At 45.1% G+C, this 27927-nt stretch overlaps 1 protein-coding gene across 1 annotated transcript in view; it reads right to left on the bottom strand.

Moving 5' to 3' along the window:
* Positions 1–3105: 3105 nt before the first annotated feature.
* Positions 3106–27927, bottom strand: part of DNAJC7 (DnaJ heat shock protein family (Hsp40) member C7) — a 33217-nt gene continuing 8395 nt past the window's right edge. The window contains exons 2-14 of the mRNA XM_053362305.1: positions 19751–19839; positions 18680–18804; positions 17712–17825; positions 17301–17375; positions 15324–15442; positions 13156–13309; positions 11314–11478; positions 9271–9362; positions 6596–6669; positions 5974–6120; positions 4731–4883; positions 4275–4337; positions 3106–3441 (exon numbers count right to left, since the gene is read on the bottom strand). Coding sequence (XP_053218280.1) covers positions 3404–3441; positions 4275–4337; positions 4731–4883; positions 5974–6120; positions 6596–6669; positions 9271–9362; positions 11314–11478; positions 13156–13309; positions 15324–15442; positions 17301–17375; positions 17712–17825; positions 18680–18804; positions 19751–19839 — 1408 coding nt within the window. The 3' untranslated portion in view covers positions 3106–3403. The remainder of the gene's footprint in view (positions 3442–4274; positions 4338–4730; positions 4884–5973; positions 6121–6595; positions 6670–9270; positions 9363–11313; positions 11479–13155; positions 13310–15323; positions 15443–17300; positions 17376–17711; positions 17826–18679; positions 18805–19750; positions 19840–27927) is intronic.

Below are 27927 nucleotides of genomic sequence, written 5' to 3'. Positions count from 1 at the left end.
TACGGTTTTTGCTTCAGTCTGGTTTGAAATTTTCTGCATATAAACACATTATGAATCCTGCCTAACAAAACAGTCGCCAGTTTTTGTTCTCCACTAATAATCTTCATTTTGGAAAGGTGAAAGAGTTCAAGTGGGACAGTGTGTTACTTAATCCAAGTGTGAAGCCATCCCCAGGAGAGAGGGGGAAGTGGGGTGTCGCTCTAAAAGAGATCATGCAACAAACGTTTTAACGGGGGAAGGCTAGATCCTCACACTGAGGCGAAACAGAGTATGTTGAATATTTCTAGCTAAATGGCCTCAGCTCCAAATGGCTTCAACACTGGTTTTACCTGTCCTTCTCTCAGGCGTTCCAAAAAGGATGCAGTGCATGCAAGGAAATATAAGGCAGTGCACAGAAATAAAAAGAGTGTGTGTCTTTTGGGGTGGGGTGGGGAATCAGAATTAGAAACGTCGAGGCAAAATGGCGAGCTTTCCTAGAAAACTTCGCCCTTGAGCACAGTGGCTCACAAGCAAGGTGGAAGCTGCCCCAGGTCTCTCTACTTGGAAAAGGTCCCCTGGTTTTTCCTCTCACCCCACCTTCCCACTGAGGCTGAAGTGCACGATACAAAACAAAGCCAGCGCAGCAGGGAGAAAAGCTCAAGCCCGCCTCTGAGCCAGTTCTCTACTTTCAGGGAGTTGTTCGCTTAAGAGAGCATTCAGAAATGCAATTCCCACCTGCAACCAGCCTGCTCCACCACTATCAGGTCGCACACAGATACAGCTGGCGAGGCAGAGTCTACGGGGGCCATTGGCAACAAAACATTCTGGTAGCTCTTAAATGCAATGCGAATAAACTCAAAAATAAACTTAAGAATGAGATGCAAAAGTTTAAAATGCCACGTTAGGTGTGGAGGATTTTTAGAAGCAGATCCTACAGTTCCTGCTTTCTACTTTTTCACATATAATCAAAAACCTATGAGGCCTCCTTAGTGGAATGGAAGCAGACCTTCAGGTACGATAAAAAGGCAAAACGAAAAAACAAAAACCCTGCAGTAGTTGGTTTGAAATTGGCACTCGCCATCTTCACAATCCAAGTCAGGTCCCAGAAACTTCTGCCTATTGTTAGCTTTTGGATTGCAAAAGGATTCAAAATGCCTGGAGACATGAAGGAAGTGACTTCCCATGAAAGCTTTAAGAAGATGTCCACCTGCAGCTGGCTAGGCTGAAAAAATATCAGCGTCCCTGGAAGCCTCATTTCTCTAGACAAAGGGATCTCAATCAGCCAAGAATCTAAGGTGGGGAGGGGAATACTTCAGAGGATGCTTCAGTTCTACTTTTCCCAGGTGTCCAGTAGCATCAGGCTACCGAAGGTTAACACCCTGCTTGTATAATTTGCTTTAGCGCAAGAGCGATTTTGTGGCTTCGTATCCTTTCCTGCCAATTTTTGAACACAACTGTCCTATTTTTTGTGATTAACATTCCAAGTATATGCAAGTCAAAACACCCACTTGATTCGACTCCGGGATGTGTATACTCTGCCAATGAAATACATGCCCATCAATGAAAACTACATCATGCAGGCCTAAACCAGAGAGACGGCGTTCCCAAGACCACGTGTTAACACCAAAAGATCCTCATGTTACCCGAGACGCCTAGATCCAGCTCCCCACTTCTGGTGCTGACTTCTTTGCTGTCTCCTCCCTTCAGCCTAGCTAGCAATATGTGCTTCCTGCTATCAACTGCACCTCTGCCAAGAGATTCTCCTCCCAAGTACTTCAGTAGGAGGCTGGGGTTGGGAACCAGGGATCAAGGTAAAACCTACTGTTAAGCCTTCATCTGCCAGGAAGTGACCCGCTTCTAAAGTAGCAGGCAACTCGCAGGGCCTGAGGACACCTCTTAAGATGGACCAGTAAATTAAAATATCACAGATCGAAAATGGGTCGCAAGTTTGGAGTAGGGCAGGGAAGGGACAAACACTTACTTAAGAGGGCTTGCCACTGCGAAGAAAAGGAATGAGCCAACTGCTGCAAACAAGGAGGTATTATGAACGCAGTTACTTGGTGTGGCCAATATTCACAGTAATTACCACCAGTTTTTTTAAGCCAGCCAACAATTCCAGGGTGGCTGGTTGTTACTATTTCAACTATTCAACTGCAAATTATCACCTTGTGAAACAGCCCATCGGGAAGGTTCACAGCTCAGCTCTGAGCAAAATCCGAGGTTCCACGAGTACAAAGATGTGTGCAGAATATTTTGAACTCCGCTCTCGGCACAAAAGATTTGTGCTTGGAGACGACAAGCACCTTTACAGCATGCTACAAGGGCTGCCCAGCAGAAACTCCACAGTCCTCTTTACCCCAAAAGCCCCACACCCCAAAAATGCTTACTGATTTTTGTCCTCTTCAAGGCTGTACATATTGTCGGTCAATTCCGAAAAATCATTTCCGAGGGAGGGAAATGTGGTTTTGAAGATCCCATACATTGGTTAAGGAACAGGTTCCGACGCTTAGGGAGGATTTGCATGTGGCATGTATGAACCGTGACCCTTGACATCGAGTGATGATTTGCATGTGCGAAATGGCCACTGCAGATCCAAAACCACACACACACATACAGAGATCTTTCATGACATCTGACATTCACCATACGCTTTTCAATGGAGTCAGGTTTACAGCTGCACTACGGGGGGGTCGTCACCAAACGACAAACACCTACGTGTTAAATCAGCCCTTACCATTTCCTTGAAGTACTCAAGAAATTGGAAACAAAGAAGCTCCCCCCCCCCCAATTAAACAGACTCTTTGGAGTTATTACAGCAGGTGCTGAAAAGTGAGGCTGGGGGCATCTCCTTATTCCAAAGATGAATATCACTGATAGTAGTGGCATGAACTTCCCTATTTGCCTGTGTTCCTTAAGTGTGTGAATACCTTTGTTTATATGGTCTGGTGTGGCTACAGCCAGGATGATGGAACCGAAGCATGAAAACCCCTCATCATTAGGTTCTTCTTACTTACATAAATATGAAGGCATGTTATGTCCTTAAGAAAAGTCTCAGGCCTGTCTCAGAAGGTGAGGAATTCCACCAGTTCAATCCCAGCAGCTTTGGGTGTCTGAAATTACTTATCATGGAGGAATCATTTTTTTATTATTATTTCTCTCTCTCTCGTTTTTTTAATAAAGTTAACAATAAAACAAACAACAAAAAAGTATATTCCTTCACTGCCCCTCCCCCTTCTCTCTTCAAGTGCTGGTTTTCTCGTTAACACTCTAAAGCACACACAAAAAAACTGAGGTCTCCAACAGAGAAAACGCCACGGCCCTAAGAAACGTCGAGATGTGATGAAGGGAGAACATAACTCAAGGTTAAAAGAAGCAGGTCTGGCAAAGTAGGTGTGTCTCGGTAGAGATGGGACTCTTCTGCAGCTTAGCCAAACTGGAAAAAGAAATTCCCTGGTCCAGAAGCTAAAAGACACAGAGACACATATTTAGAATTGGCATCCCTCTGGGGCGCAATTCTGCTCCCTCCCCACTGGAAGCTGAGCGACAGCACAGCTTTGGATACCCAAGAGCTTAGAAGGATGGGCACCACAGTCTACTGACAAAACAAAAAGTCTCTTCAGTTCATACAGACTGTCAGTACTTTGCAGGGGAGATTTAAGTATGTACTGGACTTCATGTTTGTACATTTAAAGCGGATTAAAGCACTTTGGTGCCCGCTTAACTCTCCCCCTTGCCCCGACTTTTTGCAGTTTGAAAAGTGAGGGGAAATGCACTGAGAATCAGGGAGTGACCTAATGATTAATGGGAAGACATGTAAACACCTCAAATCGAAACAAATGCTCAATAGACATAGTCTAATCACCGCATTAGCTTTGTGCCAGCAAATACTACAAATGCTTCACAAGCATTTAAGGACCCCTTAAAAGGTTAAGGCAACAAGATAAATGATGGGCTGAATGAACGGGAAGGAGCCACAGCTGAACTCCAGGCCACATGCCTTGGGCTTGGAGATTTATGAAATATTAAGTGATATATTTTTTAAAACAAACAAACAAGGGGGCCTAAATCTTGATTCCACCCAGGACTTGGGAGAACTGTGTGGTTTAAGGAATACAATTGCAATACGTTTCTGTTACCCACAGAGTTGGCCCTAAACCAGTCCAATTGAACTTAATGGATTTCTCAAATTCCCAGGGACCTGGAGATGTAGATTCAAGAGGCGGGGCCAGAGCTGAAGCCTACAGCCTCTCTCTGCACAAACTCAGGACTCCCTCTGTTTAACTGATGGCACTTACCTTCAAAACTGAAGCCTCCTGGCCCTCCAAAGAACGCCTTGAAGATATTATTAGCATCAAAATCTATTTAGGGAAGGTGGAGATGGAAAAAGGAAAAGAAAAGTAAGAGCGGGTGATAAAAAGTTCCTGATGAGCATCTTACGTGCGCACAACTAGTCTATAAAAATATGTTCATAGCATGGTTCCCTTCCCTCTGCATGGCAGTTTTGTGAGAATCTAAACTTTTTTCTCTTGTCCAAGCCTTTTACAAAAATTGCCAGATGTCATTTGAGCCAGACCTACTAGGCAGAAGGGACCAGCAGATCCTATGCTCAGACTCAAAAATTACTGATGCTTTCGGAAAAACACACATGACAACTATTATCAAGGTTTTGATAATATTGTCCAACCTGATCCCAGAGATTCCCTTGTGGAAAAAGAAGCCAAGGGGAATGGACTCCTGGGCTCAGTACTCACCTCCCATATTCATGCCGTCCTCCTCCAGATCCTGCCCACTGTCGTAGCGGGCCTTCTTCTTCGGATCAGAGAGGATGGTGAAGGCTTCACCGACCTCTTTGAACTTCTTTTCTTCCTCTTTCTGGATCTCAGCACTTGCACCACTATGCCGATCTGTCAAAGGTTGGGAGAGAAGGAAAGATCTCAGCTGCGTTGAGAAAAGAGTGATACATCCCAGAAGCCCAGGTGTGCATATTCTGTGCTAATAACAGATGACGTTCTCTGTCAAGGCAATCCAAATTCTATAGACAAGAGAAGCCCATTTTCTGGCCCTTTGACACATACGCAATTGAAGCAGATTTGCGTGATTTATCATTTATTCTGCCACATGATTGTCACACAAAAGTATCCTGGTTTTTCCTGTCACGTAAAGGGACAAGGAGACATTCAAGGCACTGAAGTCTGGAAGACACGAATACCACAAACCTATTCATGTAATATATGGGCCAATGAAGAACACTCTAAGTAAATAAGAGGCAGGAAAGGGGCAATGCAAAATCACAGCTGAAAGCGGTTGGAACTCACAAAATAAGGCAAAAGTAGTTATTGGTGCATTTTTGGAAGTAAATATGCTTAGGTGAGACCTTTAAATAAAGACCTGATGGGCATACAGAGAGTTTTAGGAATGCAGTCAGTTAAAGAAGGGGGAAAGACCCAAAAGGGGGACATGAGGTATTGTGTTATATGGGAAATGAGGCAATCTTTCTCTTTTCCGCTGCCTGTGCATTAACAAGTGTGCCACTCTTCTCCCTGGATTGAATTCTTAAGAATTTCTTATATTTCTAGCCTGCCCTTCCTCAGTGGAGCTCAAAAAGAGCATTGCAATTTGTGCCCTGCATGAGCTACTGGTTTGATCCAGCAGGGCTTCGTATGTTGTTAATCCAGATACATCCTTACTCGTCCTCTTCTTTTCTTTAATAAGAAGTCTTCTTGATTTTCAGTGTATAAACACAATTACGAAGAGTCCCGCTCCATCCCAACATACCCGCGCCCCCCTCACAGGTCAGCCTATTAAGTTTTGCCAAAGTCCCATTGTTCCCTCTCTCTTAGGATGTTATGCCTGCCAAGCGCAATGTGCTGCAAGCATCTGGTGTGGAAGCTTAATTTTGCAAGGCACACTTTAGCTCCCTTCATAGTATGCAAGCTCCCACGGTCTGGGAACCAGCGGATTCTGAATGAGGATGCTGAGAGACTCTCTCTGTACCTGGGTGATGCATCAGGGCTCGCTTCCGATATGCCTTTTTGATCTCGTCTTCAGACGCGTTCTTGTCCACGCCCAGGATCTTGTAATAGTCTTTTCTCTTGCTTTTCTTCAGCTCCACCTGCGCGTTCTTAAGGAGTTGTTTGTGTTCTAGAAGATAGTACAGAGAAGGGGAAGTCTCAAAAAGCAGCCCTAACCCACCCCAAACACCAGGTTTATAAACGAGAGTTTGCATGCATGGGATGTTCCCCTCTTTGATACAATTTCCTTTGCAAATCGCAACACATACAGTTGAAGAAGTCAAGAGTCAGACGCAAGTCAGGAAAACTGGGGATGGAATTGTGTGTGGACGCATATCAGGGTGGGCATACTGGGAATCCACACATGCCTACTAGTCTAAGAAGGAAGAGGGAGAATTAAATGAAACATCAATACTCTTGGCCTGGCAGGAAACCCTCCAAGACCTATTTAAACCAAACAGTCCACCAAGTCACAGGATTTCTCTACCAGTTTAAGAAGGTCAGAGATTTGAATTTTGAGTACCCTGCATTTCATACCCGCAAGAGATCACGGCGAAGGATGCCAGCTTTCAAGATCTTCTGAAAATGGCATGCTGTATTTTTACCTTTTGTTTTCTCTGTCTGGTAAACCTTTTCATAATCCCTCACAGCGTCTTCGTATTGCTCTGTGTCCATGTAACTATAAGCAAGGGAAGCACATTTAGTGATATCTAAATGGCAACAGCTTAAGAACGAGGCAAATGAGTCACTCGCCAACCTGTGCCCTGGGGTTCAGGAAACTATTCCTTCCCAGCCCCAAATTCAGAGCTGAAGGAAGCGTTGCAAAGTCACCCACTGCCCTTGGCGAGGCAACTCTGATGTGAATAGGAACCAGAAATAAAAATCCAGCACAAAAAGCCAATGTAGTATTCTGGTATAGTTGATAAAAGCAGCTGATCAGGACTGAGAACCCCACGCCAAATAGACAGTCAGCCTTGCACTGTCAGGTTCCTGTCTTTTTCAGCCTACCCTATTTGCCAGGGAAGGCAGAGAAACATGTACCCAGGTCCTAATCTTCTTGGAGGAAGCAGTGGGATAAAAATCAACAACGGTGATCTTAAAAGTGAGACCCCAAGTGCTTATACAAGTCAATAAACAACAACAACGTATTATTACAGTGGTACCTCGGGTTAAGAACTTAATTCGTTCCAGAGATCCGTTCTTAACCTGAAACAATCTGAGGTACCACTTTAGCTAATGGAGCCTCCCGCTGCCACCACGCCATCAGAGCACGATTTCTGTGCTTATCCTGAAGCCAAGTTCTTAACCCGAGGTACTATTTCTGGGTTAGCGGAGTCTGTAACCTGAAGCGTCTGTAATCCGAAGCGCCTGTAACCTGAGGTACCACTGTATTCATATGCCACCTATCTGACTACCCCACCGACAACAAAACAACCACCACAATTTATTACTTGTATAAGTAAAGGTAAAGGACCCCTAGATGGTTAAGTCCAGTCAAAGGCGACTATGGGGTTGCAGCGCTCATCTCGCTTTCAGGCCAAGGGAGCCGCCGTTTGTCCACAGACAGCTTTCTGGGTCATGTGGCCAGCATGACTAAACAGCTTCTGGTGCAATAGAACACCATGATGGAAGCCAGAGCACGCGGATATGCTGTTTACCTTCCCAGCACAGCCATACCTGTTTCTCTACTTGCACTGGCGTGCTTTTGAACTGCTAGGTTGGCAGGAGCCGGGACAGAGCAACGGGAGCTCACCCCGTCACAGGGATTCAAACCACCGACCTTCTAATCAGCAAGCTGAAGAGGCTCAGTGGTTTAGACCCCAGCGCCACCCACTCCCAATATCTGTATACAATTTATATATAGTTATTCGTATACCACCCATCTGACTGGGTTGCCCTAGCAACTCTGGGCTGCTTCCAACAAATTAAAATGTTAAGCACAGTAAAACATCAAACATTAAAAACTTCCAGATACAAGGCTGCCTTCAGATGCCTTCAAAAAGTTGTATAGTTATTTATCTCCCTGACATCTGAGGGAAGGGTGTTCCACAGGGCGTGCGCCACTGCCGAGAAGGCCCTCTGCCTGGTTCCCTTAACCTCACTTCTCACAGTGAGGGAACCGCTAGAAGACCCTCGGAGCTGAACCTCAGTGTCCGGGCAGAACGATGGGGGTGGAGAGACTGCCTCAGGTATACAAGACCGAGGCCATTTAGGGCTTTAAAGGTCAGCACCAACATTTTGAATTGTGCTTGGAAACGTACTGGCCTTTGGACATTTCTCCATGTTCCTAGTCACATCAAGCTTGATCCACCACATTTTTCGCTCTATAGGACGCACCTTATTTTAGAGGGGGTGAACAAGAAATAAAAAATTCTCCCCCTCTCTGCTCAGCGCCCCTTCAGTGAAGTGTCAGGAGAAACGGAGCCCCTTCCATTTCTCCTCCCGCTTGGCAGAAGGGGCGCTGCACAGCTCTCCCTCTCTGCTGAAACCAGGAGTCTTGCTCTCCTGGCTTTAGTGAAAGGAACCTGAAGCCTGCAGAGCGCAGCGGGAACTCGCGCTGCGCTCCACAGGCTTCAGGCGGCTATCCCTGAAGCCTGAGAGCGAGAGGGGTCGGTGCGCACCGACCCCTCTCGCTCTCCAGGCTTCAGTGAAAGCAACGCGAAGCCTCCGGAGCGCGGAGGGAGCACTCCCTCTGCGCTTCGGAGGCTTCGCATTGCTATTGCTGAAGCCAAGGAGCCTGCATTCGCTCTATAGGACGCACACACATTTCCCCATAATTTTTGGAGGGGAAAAAGTGCGTCCTATAGAGCGAAAAATACGCTACCTAATCCTGTGGTTACCAACCACACGCTCTACAGGGGGGTAATTCGAGAATGCGTTATTAACAGTTAATGGTCTTTTAGGCTTTTTTCATGTGAACAGTTCACTTTTTGAATAATAAGAATTATGTCACAGGGGAGGGGCATCGGGATTTTAGAGATGCTTAGGTGGGCCATGGCCAAAAAAAGGTTGGGAACCACTGACCTAATCCAATCGGATTTTGTTATCAAGGCAAAAGTGTGACGCTTCCCTTTTACTTAATATGAACACCTGGCTTATGCAAAGACATGATCACCAGTCCACCTCTCGTCCAGCACCATCCGGACAGAAATCCAGCCTGGTTTCAGGGAGAGATGCTTCCTGGCTGTGCTTCCCCTGATCTTTTTAAAATGGTGCGAACTGGAACTGGGAATCACCATCTAGGCATCACCAGTATTTAATATATACAACACACACTCACCACTGTGCTCTCCTCAGGTAAGCTTTGATGTATGTATCGTCCAGTTTGATGGCACTCGTGCAGTCTTCTATTGCTTCATCTAGCTTTCTAAGCTGCAAGACAAGCTGCAAGGTTAGGAAACTGACCTCTCTGCATTATTTTTCATTTCGGTCTCTAAGAGTGGAAGGCAGCAAACAGTGTTCCTCAACCTGGATCTACTGTTTTTTTTTTCCTCAAGCCAAGAAACAAAATTGTTTTTAATCACTTTTGTTGCCCAGAAATATGACGGTACCACTCCTCAAAGGATGAAAAGCAAACTAGGGGGTAACAAAATAAAGATGCACACTGTGGTACGACCACACTGAATAGCCCAGAAACATTAGGCTGCTTGATAGATAGGGGATCAATCACTGAACGTGTGGATGAAGCATAGGATGAAACAAAGGACCAAAAAATATCCAGGAGGGGAGGCAGGGAGGAGGAATGGCTGAGCTAGCTTCCATATAACATTTCGGCAATCCGCATTACGCTATTCATTTGCTTGAATGCATTTCCACAGGTGCCCACCCTGCAGATCCCTTCTTATGGGGGGGAAGTGAACCACTCCATGTTATGAGAAACACACCGGAGAGTTTTTAAAGAAGAAGAAGAGTTTGGATTTGATATCCCGCCTTTCACTCCCCTTCAGGAGTCTCAAAGCGGCTAACATTCTCCTTTTCCTTCCTCCCCCACAACAAACACTCTGTGAGGTGAGTGGGGCTGAGAGACTTCAAAGAAGTGTGACTAGCCCAAGGTCACCCAGCAGCTGCATGTGGAGGAGCGGAGACGCCAACCCGGTTCCCCAGATTACGAGACTACCGCTCTTAACCACTACACCACACTGGCTCTCAATTTCTAAACAATTTCAGAATGCAAGAAGCCCAGTACCCAAGAGCTTCCTCAACTTATCAGTGGGTTGAAAGGTTCTCCTTGGCTTCCCGAGAATCACAGTGAACAGTTTCCTCAAGGAACAAGAAAGCCCGTTGGTTAGCCCTAGTGGTTCACAACACCACTCTGGTTCTTCTGCAATAACTTCTTCCTGGTTTTGTTTAACTCCCCTTTCCAAAAATCTGTTTTATTTTCTGTTTTTTTGATGTGTGTTGGTAAAAATATATACAAAATCAAAATGTTGTGCAACTGCTTTAAACTTCTAAAGTCTCTCCCAACGCATCTCAACAGCAGATGCAGAGTCGTCATCATAATGCAACCCCAACTGCCCCATTTGCAGTCAGGAGCTGGCGACATCTGAGCCAAACCTAGCTTCCTCTAATGGGGCAGGGATGGTGATGGGACAGCCATCATCCGGAAACAAATTGTATAGTCATTGGGCACACTTTGAGCACCTGCCAAGTTGGCTAAGCATTAGATGCTTTCAATTGTACTGTTTCACTACTTTGGCGTTTGCTGCCCTGGGCTCTCTTGGGAGGAAGTGAAGGATGGTGGGTGGGTGGGGCATTTAACACAAATCACAGACACCCAGAAGCAAAGAAGAGGTGTGGAGGGAACAGCATTTGTTGGTAGGATTTGTACAACTCTCTCTATCCTACCCAAGTTGCTTTCCAACAAAGTTAGCTACTGACTAGATTGTTTAATCCTGGACCTCAGTTTCCCTTTTTATGAAAAGAAAAATATTAGTGCTTATAGAGAAAAACACAAAATTTAAGATCAAGTATCATTTCCTTTCCCCCCAAACTAAGACTTTGATCTAAATAAAATAAAATCATAAAGAGAATGAATAAAGAAAAATAAATGTAAAAGAGGTTAAAAGAGAGTCAGGGTTTGACTTCCGAAACCGTTCAAAAACCAAGGCGCGACTTCCAATTGGCTGCAGGAGGTTCCTGCAGTCAAGTGGAAGTCGCCTCGGACGTTCAGCTTCCGAAAAATGTTCGCAAACTGGAACACTTACTTCCAGGTTTGCGGTGTTCGGGAGCCGAAACATACGAGTACCAAGGTGTTCGAGAACCAAGGTACGACTGTATCTGATTAAAAAAAGAACCACCACCAAACTTTATTACGCCTCCTTACCTTTGCATTAACCGTCCCGCGGTTACAGAAGAGTTTGGCATTTGTTTTCCTGTTGTTTGGGTCTATTGCAAGGGCCTCTGTGTACAGGTCGAAGGCGAGCTTGTAGTTCCCTTCCTTGAAGGCCTTGTTGCCGTCGTCCTTCTTCGCTTTTAACGCTTTGGCGTTCTAGAAGAGAAGGCATTCATCAGGCACTGAAGAATTGGAGCAGCAAAAAACCCAAACCCATCACCACCAGGCCTGTCACCTAACTCAAGAAACTGCAGTTGACTAACTGGCATAAATTTGCGAGCGAGAACGAGGCCTGGAGGGTGGGAATTTCAGGGAAACCATAAAAAAAGCCCAGGGCGGCTGGGGCAAAATGATTCATACTGTTTGGGAGAAGGGAGGGTTGGGGCTTACCATAGTTGCCCTTAGGGTTGGATGATATAACAATATATCAACTTGCTTCATTAAAAACAACAAAAAACTACTATCATAATAAATATGTCATCATTTTACAGGTAATCATGTGGCATAAATGAAGGTACCATGTGGACTTTACATTACACACACACACACACACACACACACACACAAAATACTGATTTTGACTGTTCTGAAACCAACGCTCTCCTTTAAGTCCTTGCCTTCCTTTCTCAGCAATGTATCAATACACCTGAGATTTGTGAATCCCCTAATTTGTGTTGATAAATCTGTTTAGCTCTCAGTCTGTATTGTGGTTTTTTTAAAAAAATAATAATAATTGAGAGCTATCAACAGTTAAGGCTCCCCAAGTGCATAACAGCTGTGAGGCACCCTTTTAAACTGATCTGAAGATTTGAATCTACACTGTTTAACTGGCAAAACATTGCAGGCCTTTTAAAATCCAAGAACAGCAAAGATGATTAGTATGATGCCAACAGCACACAAAACAATGTATATTAAACACACACTGACTTGCTCTGTACTCTGGATCCACTTGCAATTACTTCATAGTTGGGATAGGACTGCCTGCTGACGTTATGCGCCCACAGAATTTGCATTCTTATCATCAGTTAAGTAGCCAAACGCATCATTTGCTCCCCAAGGTATTTGTTCATGAGCATTACCATACTAGGGCCAGGACTAGATGTTTGCACAACAAAAGGGCATAATGTAATAATAGGTGCCAAGAAACTCAGCTTCTGACCATTTTCTGGTTGTGAATATATGCTTGAAAGCATATGGAAAATAACTGCTGAAAACTCAAAAGCCAGAGGCATCCGATTAAGATTCTCAAGGTATGGAAGTCAGTGTCCCTGACAACAGCCCAGGATTTGCAAACATAGTATTATGAAAGATAGTAAAATGTGCAGAATAAATTATGCACCGTGAGCAAAAATATGCAAGTTTACTCAGCCTGCATAATTTATACAGCTTGCAGAATTCAACCTTTCTTGGTGCGGAACTGAAGTTGCCTTGACCAGTTAACAGGTCTGTAATAATAGTAATAGTAATTCTTTATTATTACGGTCAAAGACCAGTTCATAATAGGTCTGTATTAGTCGGATTCCTTTATTTCGATGGGCCTGTTTTAGTTGGGCTTAATGTTATCAGTGAAATAGTAAGTGTGCATGCCTAAAATAAAAGGTATGGTGAGAAAAAAAGAAAAAAAAGAAAAAAGGGGGGGGGGGAGAGAAAGGTATCTTCCGACTTCATCTCTAGAAAGGAACAAGCAGCGCAACATTTGCCCTTGTTCCTGAATGCCACCTGCCAAGTGATCTTGCCGCTGTTCCCTCTAAGCATAGGTGAAGGCAGCCCCCTCCATCGCCCGCAGGCCTGTCAAAAGCAAAAGCCCACCTGGCTGCTTCCTTTCATACTTACGCGGCAGGCGAGGCAGGCCTTGTCGTGGTCGGGAGCCATTTTGAGTGCCTGGATGAAGAACTGCACAGCCTTCTCAATGCAGTCTTCGTAGTAAAGGCACAGACCTCGGACGTACAGGGCATCAGCGTTTGTGGAGTCTATTCGCAAGATGTCGCTAAGCACAGAGACAAAAGCAGAGTCACAGAACTGTTGGTCACCAAAGGAGAGCTGGTCACATCCAGGGTGGATCAAAATCAATGATATAATAATAATAATAATAATAATTTTTTAAAAATTGGTTTTTTAAAAAATTGGATTTTTTTAATTTAAATGAGATTTTTTAAAATAAAATGCTTTTAGAGCAAAAATCTTTCTAAAGATTGTTGTTGTTTAGTCATTTAGTCGTGTCCGACTCTTCGTGACCCCATGGATCAGAGCACTAAACTAAACTAAAGATAGTTTCCTGTTTAAGTTACATTGTACTCCAAAGGCTATTCATCAGGAAATAAGGATTTGTTTTAAGTTTTTCATGTGTGCTAAAACTCAGTCTTAGGTGTATGTGAGTTTTTTAAATCATTTAACCACATCAGTTAACAAACATGGATAATGTTTATCACTTTAGTTAGTTTAAATTGTTATTAAGGAAATGATTATTTTTCTCCTTCCAACAAAGTACAGCAGAAAAGTTGTCCAAATATAAACAGTTAACTTATTAAACCTCACAATATTTCCTAATTATCTGTTTATGTTATTTCTAATAGTATAACCAAATCAGTAATTTTTGATATAACTGTAAATACTACTTTGATTTTTTTTATTCCAAAAATGAAACCTTCCTCTGGTTGTAAATATTAAGATTATACCAGCAAGAATGAGTCTTTCTGTAAAAAAGAAAAGTTTTAAATCAAGTCTTACTGACTAGTGATTTAAATCAGGTTTTACTGACTAGTGATTTAAATCAATTTGATTTAAATCAAATCCACCCTGGTCACGTCCCTACCCCTCAATGGAGGAACCAACACTCTTGAGAGACAAGGATGTGGCCAGCTATTTCACATCAATATGCGGCACCTCACACCAACACCTTCAGGCCAATCTGAGTTTTTCTCCTCCTCCGAGGCTCCTGCTAGTGGTCCTTCCTTCCCCTCATTCCTCTGGACCACTCCATCACCCAAGTCCCAACTATCCAGAGATTCTTCTGTCTGCCCCATCCCCTCTGGCATTAGGGAAATTTAGTTAATCATAGCCAGAGGCTCCAGCACCACCAAATAAAAAGGTATCGGCAAGGTAACTCTGACTTGCAACAAAAAGGAAGAAAACCCCTCAACCCCTGGGAAGCCAAATTTTGCGAGTTCCTGAGAACAGAACCACTTACACAAGCAGCAGGAACACTATAGGAGGAAAAGCACCAGCGAAACCTGCTTACTTACCCAGCTGATAATCAAATCAGGCTATAAGGATTAGGGATAAACAGACCAATTAAAGTCTGGTCTGTCTGTTCTGCATGGAGATGGGACTAAATCCAATTTCTGTGCGGGTTTTTTTTTTTTTTTTTTAAAAAGGGAAAATACTTTAAAATCCATGCAGAAACTCTGGTTAAAAAAGTACTCCGAAAGCGGTCCGAGGGCTGCCGTGCTTCCTGTGTTCTTGTAAAAGCTTTTTATTGCCTTTTTTAAAAGTTCAAAACCCAGTCGTCCAACTGCTCACAGCTTGGACCAGCTAGCATGCAGGGCTCGTTGCTGTCGTGAGCTTTTAATACAAGTGGCAGAAAGTCCCCGAAGGAGCAATGGGACTTGATGATGTTCCATCACTCTCAGGGGAAAAACATGGCTGCCCCCAGCAATCTCCTTGCATTTTGCCTCGAGAGCAAGAAAACACCAAGTCCCATTGTTCCCAGGGAGAGCTTACTTTCATTGCATGGAGAGTGTGTGACAGCAAGGAACCCCACATGCTAGCTTGCCCCAGGCAGTGGGCAGCTGGTTTATCTGTATTTGAACTTCTCCTTTTCAAAGGAATCCATGGGAATGTGGATTCTGAAGTGGATCCATGATCCAGTCCAGGTTCTGCTCTGCCCGGATCGGATCAAGGAACTCCACTTTGGAACCTGAGGTTGACAAATTCCTCCCCCATCCCTACACAGCACAGGGAATTTCCCCACCAAGCCTGTTTCTAGCGGTTGCAGTTCCCACCTGGCCACAGACTGTGCTTCAGGGTAGCGACCCAGCAATGCTAAGCATTCCGCTTTGAGGATTTTGAACCGGTGGCAAGCGGGGGCAAACTCCAGAGCACGATCCATGCAGAAGACAACCTGGAGGGGGGAAACAGTCAGTGAGAACAAGGAAACACGGGAGTCAGTTCCATGCCTGTCAGATCAAGGGACTTGAATAACCTAGAACAGCGCCCATGTGCTGGGTTCTGGGCAATTTGGGAGTAAAAATGTACCAAGTCCTTCGGGTGGAGCACCAACCCTGCATGACGCTTGATGGAATGCAGAACACACTAGCAAAGGTAACCCAGATCTGCTCCAAACACACAGAGGAAAGAATTGCCACTGGTTCAATTTTCTGTGCAAAAGAAACAAATGGCAGGAGATGCTGTGGGGTCTGTGGGGTTACTGCCCCACAGTCTGTCCTCAGATGTTATTTTCTTCCAGCAGCAGAACCCGGCTGAAGAAAAACAGGGAAGAGTAGATGGGGAAGCTGCATATCTCTGAGCTCCGCATTCGTCTGCCATAGGACCCCCCCCGTAACCCACTAACTTTTCGACTGGGGGCAGATCTGCATTTAAGATGTGGTCCCATCTACTCTGCGCACACTTCAAATCTGAAGAATCATGAATTGTGCAGGCTGTTTATGTTAGCCAGATTTAATATGTTTCCATCCATGATAGTAAGAGGAAGATATTTAGCTCTCCCTGAAGCAGAGCATCTCTGCAAATGTAGTAAACAGGAACCTGATACTTTGGAGCATATTTTATTTTCTTGCGATTTTGGCATTTATGCCAGAAGACAATTATTAGAGGCCTTACAACTTAACAGCCTCAATTCTATGCCACCAACGGTTCAGGACCTGCTCTCGGACAGGAATGATCAAATTACTTTAATAGTGGCTGAATTTTTGAGTGCTGTCCATGTAGAAAGACTGGGCCATTATAGAGAGATTTAGTGGTTCTTAATTGATCGGTGATGTGGTAGTGTTATATTGTATTATTTATGCAAATTGATTCTCTCTGGAGTTAAAGATCTGAGTAGGACAAACCTTGTTATGCTGAATTCGTATTTTGCACAATTTGTATACGGTGTTTGTTTGATAATGTGCGGTTTGCTATGCCTAATAAAGGATTGACTTTTTTTACTCTGCGTGCACTTGCGTTTTGAGGTAACAAGTATTCCTGAAACAGGGGGGAAACCACCCCGCTGCAACAGCCATCAGACTAACCCAACAGGCCCGGAGTGTTAAGACAAGGGAGGGCGGGATGAGGCTACCATGACAAATGGCTAACTCAAACTCCAGGCCTCAATGAGTGACTTCACGGGCTCTCTTGCTGCTCCAGAGAAGTGACAGCTGCACAAGAAGGGGACCATTGTTTGGCCTCAGGCTCAGCTGGGTTTTCGGCTCCCCCGCCCGCCCCTTCCCATAGGTGACATCACTGCTGGGGGCAGCGGGAAGCGCCGAGACTCTCCAAATGATGGAGGCCATGAGAAGGAGATGCTCCTTCTCCAGAAACAAAGGGCATGTTTGACGCTGCCCAAGGGACAGAGAAGCCCGGGGAGAACTGGCTCGAGTCTCAGACAAGGCAGGGTTCTTCCTTAAGACAAACTTGAGATTGTCCCTGGCGAGCCAGCTGCTCTCAGCCATTAGGAGACAAGTGAGCTAGGAATTCACCGGGATATACGGAGGCCTTAACACCGGGGTCGAAGGGGCAAAGTTATTCTGTCTTAAGATGCACTCTGAGCATGAGCAGGGGGCACACAGGGACAAGCAATGAGCCATTCGAGGGAGACTGGATTCCGATTCCCTTGAGTAACCAGAAACAACCCTAGACCTTTCAGTCCTGGGGTGGTGAGGAGGGAATCAACCCTATTTCCAACTCATTCCCAGGGAAAGACCGCATTGTCGTGTGGATAAGGTGATGGTCGGTCGACTGCAAGGCTGCTTCGTTTGTACCTTTCGGAAATCCCGTTTCTCAAAGTCAATTTCGGCAATTTTCTCGTACTCTAGAACAGTTCTGGCGTTGTTCAGCTGCAATGCAAAGCAAGAACACTGTCAGTTTCCATTGTTAACAGCCTATGCAGCAAATAATTCTAAAGTTATTTTTATTCAAGATATTTGTAACCACCGCCACCCCTTCCGAAGAACAAGATTGCAGGCTGCTTTTCTGCATATCTTGAATTCCACAAATACCTGCCTTATACCTTGTAGACACTCAAGAATCTCTATATTTAAGAATCAAGCTAAGACATCCTTAAATGCTATTAGATACAAGCAAGCCAAGGTTGTCGATTCGGGACAACTACCCTAGTTCTGCCAGATGAGTACCCCTCTCTTCAGGCAAACTCAGACTTGAGAAAACCATACCTCTTGCTGAGCTTGTGCGTTTTTATGATCCAGTTCTAAAACTCGTTGGAAGCAGCGGCTGGCAGCCATGGCGTTGCCCAGAGAGAGGTGACACTTCCCCTCCCGTAGGTGTCCCTGAGAACAGAAAGGAGGTGGTGACTGGGAGAATCTTGACAGCATGCAGTGTAAATGTGGATCATCAGTAGGGGAGCTGCACATATTATTTTCATTATTTATTAAATTTGTGGGTAGTTTAATCTTGCCCACAGCAACCAAAAGCAACTTAAAACAGACATCGACAGTAAAACCCACATAGATACATTAAAACCAAGAGGAAAGAAAAGTACAGTGGTACCTCAGTTTAAGAACAGCCCTGTTTACAAACTATTCGGTTTACGAATTGTGCAGAACCGGAAGTACTGTCCTGGTTTGCGAACTTTACCTCGGTCTAAGAACAGAATCCGAACAGTGGAAGGGCACCAGCGGCAGGAGGCCTCATTAGGGAAAGCACGCCTCAGTTTAAGAACGGTTTCAGTTTAAGAATGGACTTCCGGAACGTATTACGTTCATAAACCAAGTTACCACTGTACATCAGAAGCATCCTATCCACTTCTAAAAAGCCACAGATAGTTAAAGGCCAAAGGCCTGGTTATAGAGGAAAGTTTTCGCCTGATGCCTAAGGATACAAAATGATGATGCCAGGCGAGCCTCCCTGGGGAGCGCATTCTGCAAACAGGGAGCCACCGCAGAAAATGCCCTGTTCTTGCACTGCTGTCCTCCAGACCTCTGACAGAGAAGGCACATGAAGGAGGGCCTCAGATGATAATCGCAGGTGGACTCATATTGGGAGGAGGCAGTCTTTGTTGTGGTCCTGCGCTGTTTAAGGTTATATATGTCAAAGCCAGCACTCTGAACTGGACTTGGAAATGGATTGGCAGCCAAGATTGGTGCTATATGCTGATACTGTCTTGCCACATGGAATAACATACCCGCAAAAAGCTGTCGTCCATCCTGACGGACTGCTGGGCATCCCCCAGGGCCTCCCGGAATTTGCCAAGCATCATGAGCGTGGCAGCACGGTTCCCATAGTAGCTGGCATTGCTGGGGCATGTATCTGGAGGACAGGGAGCAGAAGCGTTAAGTACAACAAAGACAGAGTAGAAATCCCCACCTTACCCTGTCCCCAGATCCTTGCCCTTTCAATAAGATGGAAGCAGAAAGCAAACACCATTCACTGGTAAGCTAAATTCTGGATCCCTAATGAAATTCAGAGCTCTGTGGTTTCGTTTGCACGTTATTATTCTTTAACAATTCAAGTTCGATAAAAATCGAAAGGTTAGTTTTTTAGACCTTGTGCCAACCCTCACCACCAAGTCCCAATGGTTTTTTTCTCTCCCTACTCCCAGTAAAATGGCACTTAGTAGAAACCATTCATTTCAATGTTTGTGCCTTTGCTCTGGGCATATAAACGACGAGGAAAGAAAAGGAAAGAAAAGGGGCGAGTGGAGAGAACAGAGGTTAGAATCAGCAGGAAAGTTAAGGAAAGTTCAGAGGGCAAAAAATGGGGTAGGGTGGAAGACCCAGGAAAGATCCACTCTGAAATTTCAGCCCAATATTGCTATCCTATTTTTCAAGCTGCCTCCAAAACCATGTTCAGCAACTTTTAAAAATCTAGTTTGTAAGGCTGAGATTCTCAGGACTTTGAAGTTTTTACATTTCTGCATGTGAAACAGTCAGGTATGTGACAGCTTGCTTACACAAATATGGTTCAACTATAATATTGAGAATCACAGTGTTGCTTGGTGCACAAGAGAAACCTTGCCATTACACAGGTGTTACAAGGACCTCTGCATCCAGGATGTTGGATCTAACTGTGGAATTCTGTTGTTGACTATGTATTGCCTACCCTGAACTGAGGCAAAGTATTACAAATCAGAGCAGAAGCGAGAGCTTTCGGATGAAGAAAATCAAGGCCCTTGTGGCCAGAACCAAATAGACCCACAGGCACGTTGCACCAATTCTCCGATTAACAAACCAAGAAAGTCATTCTCTCTCCTCACCTATCGCTTTTGTGTAGTAGTTGAACGCTTCATTGTAGTCCTTCTTGGCGTAAAAGGCATTTCCTTGTTCCTTGAAGGACTCTGCTTCTCTGAAAAGAAACAAGCTATCACAACCAAGAAGAGGCAGCAAGATCCAGTATAGGCAAGGCAACAGGACAGAGCAGGGCTTCCAAACGTCTGAGTTAACTGATCCCCTGATGAGCTTCTGAAGTTGTCATCAACCCCAGTCCAAATTCTTAGGAACGTAAATGAAATTAGGAATGCCAATATATAAGCAGCATTTATTACTCAGTCTCTATTGCTAGGACTCATAATATGTAAGTAATATGGAATACTGTTATACTGAGGAATCATATGATTAAATACAGGTAACTCATTGGCAAGGAATCTGCACTCTGTACGTGCCTGGGTCTTTTGTTTTAGACACTCGTAGTTCCCAATGTATCGGGACGTGGGTGGCGCTGTGGGTTAAACCACAGAGCCTAGGACTTGCCGACCAGAAGGTCAGCGGTTCAAATCCCCGCGACAGGGTGAGCTCCCATTGCTCGGTCCCAGATCCTGCCAACCTAGCAGTTCGAAAGCACGTCAAAGTGCAAGTAGATAAATAGGTACCGCTCAGGCGGGAAGGTAAACGGCGTTTCCATGCGCTGCTCTGGTTCGCCAGAAGGGCTTAGTCATGCTGGCCACATGACCCAGAATTTGTACGCCGGCTCCCTTGGCCAATAAAGTGAGATGAGCGCCGCAACCCCAGAGTCGGTCCCTTTACCTTTACCTCCCAATGTATTTTTTCATACTACACCACTTGATCTTATTTTCCACCCTAGGCTCTTTTTGAACCCCAGGTCTTTATTCACATCCTGCACAGTCCCACTGACCCCAATATCAACCATTTTGGGAAACCCTGGGATAGAGGGTCACGCAATCAGCTAACCATGGTGCTAATGGCAGAGACTCCTCCCAGAAGCAGGAAAGCCACCCAAAGCTGTTGTTCATAAGGAATTGTGCACCATTTCTAGACAATCATCAAGGATACATGGCTGAGAATGATTTTAAGAGGCCATACAGAAGCTCCCCCAGCCCTGGGGAATGGATCACCTTAAACCAGGGGTGCACAACTCAACCAAACTGAGATCCCATGAAATGCTTTACACTAGAAACACTGTGTATGGCCTGTCGTGTTTCAAACGGAGGTCACGTGGCTGGGAACGAGGCATGCAATTAGGTGCTCTCCCCATTGTCTTCTCTCCTCTGTCCTAACCATGGTTCAGAGTGAGTTTCAGATCCTGGTTAAGAGGGAGATCTGGTTTGCACCCACTGTGGCCACCAATGGTGCTGTTGGAGAAATTCATGTCTTAACTCACCCCTCCCCCTCTTTCCTTTCTCCTTCTGTGATGGAACTCCTATTTGGGGACTTCCCTGGCTTTTTTCTGGCCCCTGTAGGACCAGTCTGGATAGTTGGCCTTGGTGAAGATTTGACGTTTTCATCCCCAAAAAGTTTTTGATATGAGTTTCTATTGAAACGAGGCTGCATTTTAATGTTGTACTTAATCTTGTTTTAAAGTTGCATTTTAATCAATTGTTTTTATACCTGGTGTTAGCCGCCCTGAGCCCAGTCTTGGCTGGGGAGGGCAGGGTATAAATAATAATAATAATAATAATAATAATAATAATAATAATAATAATTAACTATGCAAGCTGAGCAAGTTTCTCGATTGTTCATTTGCAACTGAATCATTACCTGTCTCACACCTAACGTCATATGACACTGGGCTAGAGGTGGCCATGGCCAGGGGAAATGGCCTGGTGGGCCAAATTAGGAAGCATGGGGGGCCCTAATTAGGCCCATGGGCCACAGGTTTCCCACATAGGGTTTTAAGGGTGTGTAGGCTTGCTATGGTTTTCCCAGTAGTGATGTATGGAAGTGAGAGCTGGACCATAAAGAAGGCTGATCGCCGAAGAATGGATGCTTTTGAAGTATGGTGCTGGAGGAGACTCTTGAGAGTCCCATAGACTGCAAGAAGATCAAACCTATCCATTCTCAAGGAAATCAGCCCTGAGTGCTCACTGGAAGGACAGATCCTGAAGCTGAGGCTCCAATACTTTGGCCACCTCATGAGAAGAGAAGACTCCCTGGAAAAGACCCTGATGTTGGGAAAGATGGAGGGCACAAGGAGAAGGGGACGACAGAGGACGAGATGGTTGGACAGTGTTCTCGAAGCTACCAGCATGAGTCTGACCAAACTGCGGGAGGCAGTGGAAGACAGGAGTGCCTGGCATGCTCTGGTCCATGGGGCCACGAAGAGTCGGACACGACTAAACGACTAAACAACAACAACAACAGGTTTGCATTTGGTTAATGAATCAGGAAATTACACCTGTACCTTTGTTTCTATTGTGAAGACCTGAACAAAATGGCCTATGTGGCTATTACTCCTGATTGTTATAAAGCACCTCCCAAGTTGAAAGAAAATATGCCAGTGAATACTAATTTCAGAGGACACAAAGTGACGGGATGGCTAGTACACCCCCTTCCTTGTAGGATGCTGGTCTGAAAGGACGTTGTCTTATACAGCAAGTCTCTTCTTGCAGTGGCCCAAACTGACATACTCATGGGAATATTTTCAGTTGACCAGAATGTTTTCAATGGGCTAATCAAGTAATAGCTGCAAAGCAGACTCAAACCATAATGGACAGATAGCTTTAAGCAGATCTATTCAGCAGAGTGCCACCTCCTCACTACTCCCAGGCAAGAGGCAAGAGAAAGGCCCTCTGGAGTGGACAATGCCAGCTATGTTAGGACAGCCCCTTGGAGAAAAGAGCAAAACAATAGAGAGTTGTGTTGGGGTGTGTTAACATGGTTTTAACCTCATTCTGGCCCCAAGACTGGCCACCCCCTCTGGATTCCCTTCCCCCAAGGGTGTTCTCACTAGAATGGCATGGTTCATCCATTCTGCCAATACAATAGAAGCCAAGGACATCTCATCTCCCCAGGCGGCTCAGGGGCGGTGAAAACCATGACATGTGCAGCTCACGTTCACTGCAGCCAATCCAATTTGGCTCAAGAAGCTAACCATGGCCCTGATTCATTCCTTTGCTTATACATAATATAGTGGTTTAAGAGGAGTGGCACAGGCAGTTCAATAGAACGTGTCCTCCCCTGGAACGTGTCCAGAGGAGGGCAACCAAAATGGTCAAAGGCCTGGAAACGATGCCTTATGAGGAACGGCTAAGGGAGCTGGGCATGTTTAGCCTGGAGAAGAGGAGGTTAAGGGGTGATATGATACCCATGTTCAAATATATAAAAGGATGTCACATAGAGGAGGGAGAAAGGTTGTTTTCTGCTGCTCCAGAGAAGCGGACACGGAGCAATGGATCCAAACTACAAGAAAGAAGATTCCACCTAAACATTAGGAAGAACTTCCTGACAGTAAGAGCTGTTCGACAGTGGAATTTGCTGCCAAGGAGTGTGGTGGAGTCTCCTTCTTTGGAGGTCTTTAAGCAGAGGCTTGACAACCATATGTCAGGAGTGCTCTGATGGTGTTTCCTGCTGGCAGGGGGCTGGACTCGATGGCCCTTGTGGTCTATTCCAACTCTATGATTCTATGATTCCAATAGGTTTGGGACAGTCAAAGAACAATTTTTAAAGTTCCAAAACCCTTCATTTTCACTTAAAAAAAATACTGTTATTTATTGCAGGTAGGCATGAGAAAACAAGGTCCCCATTAAGACATAATTTGAAACCAGGATTTCCCACTCTGTGGATTTGTGTTGGGCTCACTTAACAGAGAAGACTGGAATCATTCTCTTCTGGCTTGAAAACCAAAGTCAGCTCCCCACATCAACACAATGGAAAATGGTTTCAGAACAAGCCTGGATCAGAAACACACGACTGACCCTGGCTTGCTCTCACTAAAAAGAATGTAGAACAAACCACAGTTTCTCAGGTCTGGACCGTCACACGGAACTGTGGCTTGTTTGAAGTCAAGAGCAAAAGCTCCAACTTCCTCCTCACAGGCACGAAACGGAAGAGGAAAGGGCAACAGATTTGAGTCCAAGGCTCACTGTAGCTTATTTTGTCAGAACCAGACCAGTGAGTCTGGTTGGAATATTAGGAGGTTCAGGCCTAGTTCTTACAAATAGCAGGTGACATGGTAAACCAGTGCCGGCAGTCTGTCCCATTATGGACTGCAGGTGGGCACGTACAAGGGCAAGAGAAATGGACGACTGCCACAATGTAGAAATCGCAAGACGTGTTTCCTGCTCCACCCACTCAAACCTTCTCCCCCTGCTTTCGGGTTCATAGCCTCTTTTAAAGAGATACTGATACCATCTCTTGAAACCTTTCTGCACATGAAGAAGAACTACAGTTGGTCTTTTTTAAAAATACCCCCCCCCTGAAATTCTGGACACCCAATCAGGTGACTGCCAAAGGAGTAACAGCAAGTGCTTATCTTTTCTTGAAGGTGCTTTTAAAAAAACAACAACAACCCTCCTATGTCATAACTAATGGACTGGTCCCACTTCATATCCCAGACATTTCCCCACAATAAAACTGGTTTGTTCAGCAGGTTAGATTTATATCAAGATTGGGCCCAGATCACCACACGTGAACAAGCAGTATGGAAACTGTAATGCCAGCTGAGTCTTTTCCCCATTTATCCAGATAAAAGCTTACTTAAATAGAAAGGAGAGAGATATGCATTAGAGGACATACATAATTTGAAATGTATTCCTAAAGAATAAAGATGTTCTCTAGAATTTAACAGATACTACAGTGGTACCTCTAGTTGCGGACATGATCCGTTCCGGGGTGCTGTTTGCACCTTGAAATGTCTGCAACTAGAGCGGCGCTTCTGCGCAAGCGTGGAGAGCGATAGAGCGCTTCTGCGCATGTCTGAAGTGTGCAGAACGCTTCTGCGCATGCGGCGAAACCCGGAAGTATACATTACCAGGTTTGCCGCGTTTGCAACCCGAAAACCCACAACGTGAAGCAAATGCAACAAGAGGTATGACTGTACTAGGATTAGAAGGCAATGAGTGTGGCCACAATAGGAAAAAAATTGAACCAGGATACGTGGTAAAGCAGCGTTGAATTTACTGTTTGGTAAAAGGTGCCACCTTCTCAGTTGCTACTATTTATATAAAAAAAGCTGTATTAAGATAGGCCTTTGGTGCCACCAGACTCCTTGGAAGTCCCTAAAGGTAATTTTATTTTGGGGGAGGGGGGTGGCAAATGTTGACATGGCAATAGAGATAAAGGGGATTTTATCCATTTGTTGTGGAACTGTAGTAAGGAAAAGCTGTACAGTTGCCGATGTTCTCAAATAAATAGTTATTTTCTTTGCTAAATTATGTGAAAGAGCAAATACAACAACAACAACAATAATAATTTATTATTTATACCCCGCCCATGTGGCTGGGTTTCCCCAGCCACTCTGGGCGGCTTCCAACTGAATATTAAAAACAGTACAGCATCAAACATTAAAAACTTCCCTAAACAGGGCTGCCTTCAGTCTTTTAAAAGTAAAATAGTTGTTTATTGCTTTGACATCTGCTGGGAGGGCGTTCCACAGGGCAGGCGCCACTACCGAGAAGGCCCTCTGCCTGGTTCCCTGTAACCTTACTTCTCGCAATGAGGGAACCGCCAGAAGGCCCTCGGCGCTGGATCTCAGTTTCTGGGCTGAACGATGGGGGTGGAGACGCTCCTTCAAGTATACAGGACCGAGGCCGTTTAGGGCTTTAAAGGTCAGCACCAACACTTTGAATTGTGCTCGGAAACGTACTGGGAGCCAATGCAGATCTCTCAGAACCGGTGTTATGTGGTCCCAGCGGCCACTCTCAGTCACCAGTCTAGCTGCCGCATTCTGGATTAATTGCAGTTTCCGGGTCACCTTCAAAGGTAGCCCCACGTAGAGCGTGTTGCAGTAGTCCAAGCGGGAGATAACTAGAGCATGCACCACTCTGGCAAGACAGTCCGCGGGCAGGTAGGGTCTTAGCCTGCGTACCAGGTGGAGCTGGTAGACAGCTGCCCTGGACACAGAATTAACCTGTGCCTCCATGGACAGCTGTGAGTCCAAAATGACTCCCAGGCTGCGCACCTGGTCCTTCAGGGGCACAGTTACCCCATTCAGGACCAGGGAATCTGCCACACCCGCCCGCCCCCTGTCCCCCAAAAACAGTACTTCTGTCTTGTCAGGATTCAACCTCAATCTGTTAGCCGCCACCCATCCTCCAACAGCCTCCAGGCACTCACACAGGACCTTCACCGCCTTCACTGGTTCTGATTTAAAGGAGAGGTCCTTATTGGACCTGGGCCATGTAAATTTTTGTAATTTTGTAATTGCTCATGTTACAGAATGGAAAGATACAGTGGTACCTCGAGTTATGTTACCTTCGGGTAACGTAATTTCGGGTTGTGAACACGGCAATCCCGGAAGTGTATACTTTCAGGTTTCTCTGTGTGCCACATGTGCAGAAGCGCTCTATCGCGCCACCCACATGCGCAAAAGCAGCGCCTCTGGATACGGACTTTTCAGGGTAAGTACAGACCCCGAGGATGAATTAAGTTTGTACAGTGGTACCTCGGGTAAAGTACTTAATTCGTTCCGGAGGTCCGTACATAACCTGAAACTGTTCTTAACCTGAAGCACCACTTTAGCTAATGGGGCCTCCTGCTGCTGCCACGCCGCCAGAGCACAATTTCTGTTCTCATCCTGAAGCAAAGGTCTTAACCCGGGGTACTATTTCTGGGTTAGCGGAGTCTGTAACCTGAAGCGTATGTAACCTGAAGCGTATGTAACCCGAGGTACCACTGTATCTGAAGGGTCCACTGTATTTTAAAAGATTAGGTAAGAAAACTTTGGGGACAATTAGAAGTAATAAAGCCAACTGCAGGAACGGAGGAGAGGGGAAATTACAGAAGTATTAAATGGCTGGAAGTTGATTACTCAAAAAGAAAATAGTTGGAACTTCAGAGAAGGGAACTGGTTTTATTATATTAGATTAAGCATCTTTTAAGGTTATTGTCTGGTCTGCACTAAGAACAGTCCAATCGGATTCTGAACTCCTTCATTCTTGTTTATTAATAAATGAAGTATTAGATAGCTTTTTAATAACTCATATTTAATTTGTGCATTAAAAGGTGATGCGTGGTATCTTAATATATTTTTGCTTATGCTGTTGATTGTTCGGCCCCGGGCTTTGGAATGTGAAATCCTGGTTAAGATCAACCAGTTTCTCATTGTGTCTGATGAAATGGGCTACTGTGGCTTAATGCCACTTTATTAAACAGGATTCTGGGTCCTGTTCTGGATGTATAATCAATTCATGCAGGGCCCTATGCCAAGCATGTGGGGTCTGTGAATCTGCCCTATACATATTTGCCTTAGAACGCTCCTTAAAATATCCTGCGGATACATATCTCCAAAGAGAAGATCAATAATGGCAGGCAAGCTGTTTTTTAGGAGGTTGTTATTGATGTTCTCATTAAAAATCTCCAGTAAGCTTCTGAGAAACAGCAAAAGTTCCTGCAACAAGTACTGAACACTACAAAGAGGGTTTTGCTTTGATTGCTCTATTAGAGCTTTCACTGTTGCTTTGCTAGGAGAAGAGATATACAGGCTTTTGCACCAAGTTTTGCTTAGCGGGGGGGGGGGAGCAAAATGCACTAGGCTTTTTTGAAGGATCTGAAGCAGACAAATCAACAGAAGCTCACACACCAAAACTACAGCTACCGAGGTCCACCATGTTTCATCAATGTGGAGAACGCACACATCAGATATATTTCAGAAGTGAGCCCTGCACTTGTTTACGAACTACTCCTACTACCACAACAAGGGGGGAAATTCTGATCTCCTGATATCATGAGTGATTGTTTCTGCTCCGAACAGATGCCAAAGCCTGAATGAGGTCATTCTGCAAGGCCCGCACTGATGTAGGCTGCATTCCCCCATTTGCTACTTTTAAAGCTGGAGAAAGAATCTGGCTCGGCTAAAAATACAATCCAGTTCTCTGAATGGGTCTCTTTGTTGGGCGAGGAGTTGGCGTCCCTCTCTGGTGAACCCTGGGGGTGGGGGACAGTTACAATAAGCATCTAAAAAAGGAACCACCCACCACTACTAAGGTCCTAGGCATTGCACAGCTGTGCCAGGAAGGACTAAGATGTGCATACCTCTTGA

The sequence above is a fragment of the Podarcis raffonei genome, chromosome 13 (assembly GCF_027172205.1).
Source record: "Podarcis raffonei isolate rPodRaf1 chromosome 13, rPodRaf1.pri, whole genome shotgun sequence".
Taxonomy (NCBI): domain Eukaryota; kingdom Metazoa; phylum Chordata; class Lepidosauria; order Squamata; family Lacertidae; genus Podarcis; species Podarcis raffonei.
The sequence above is the reverse complement of the archived record's forward strand: the minus strand, read 5'-3'. Positions and strand labels throughout refer to the sequence as shown.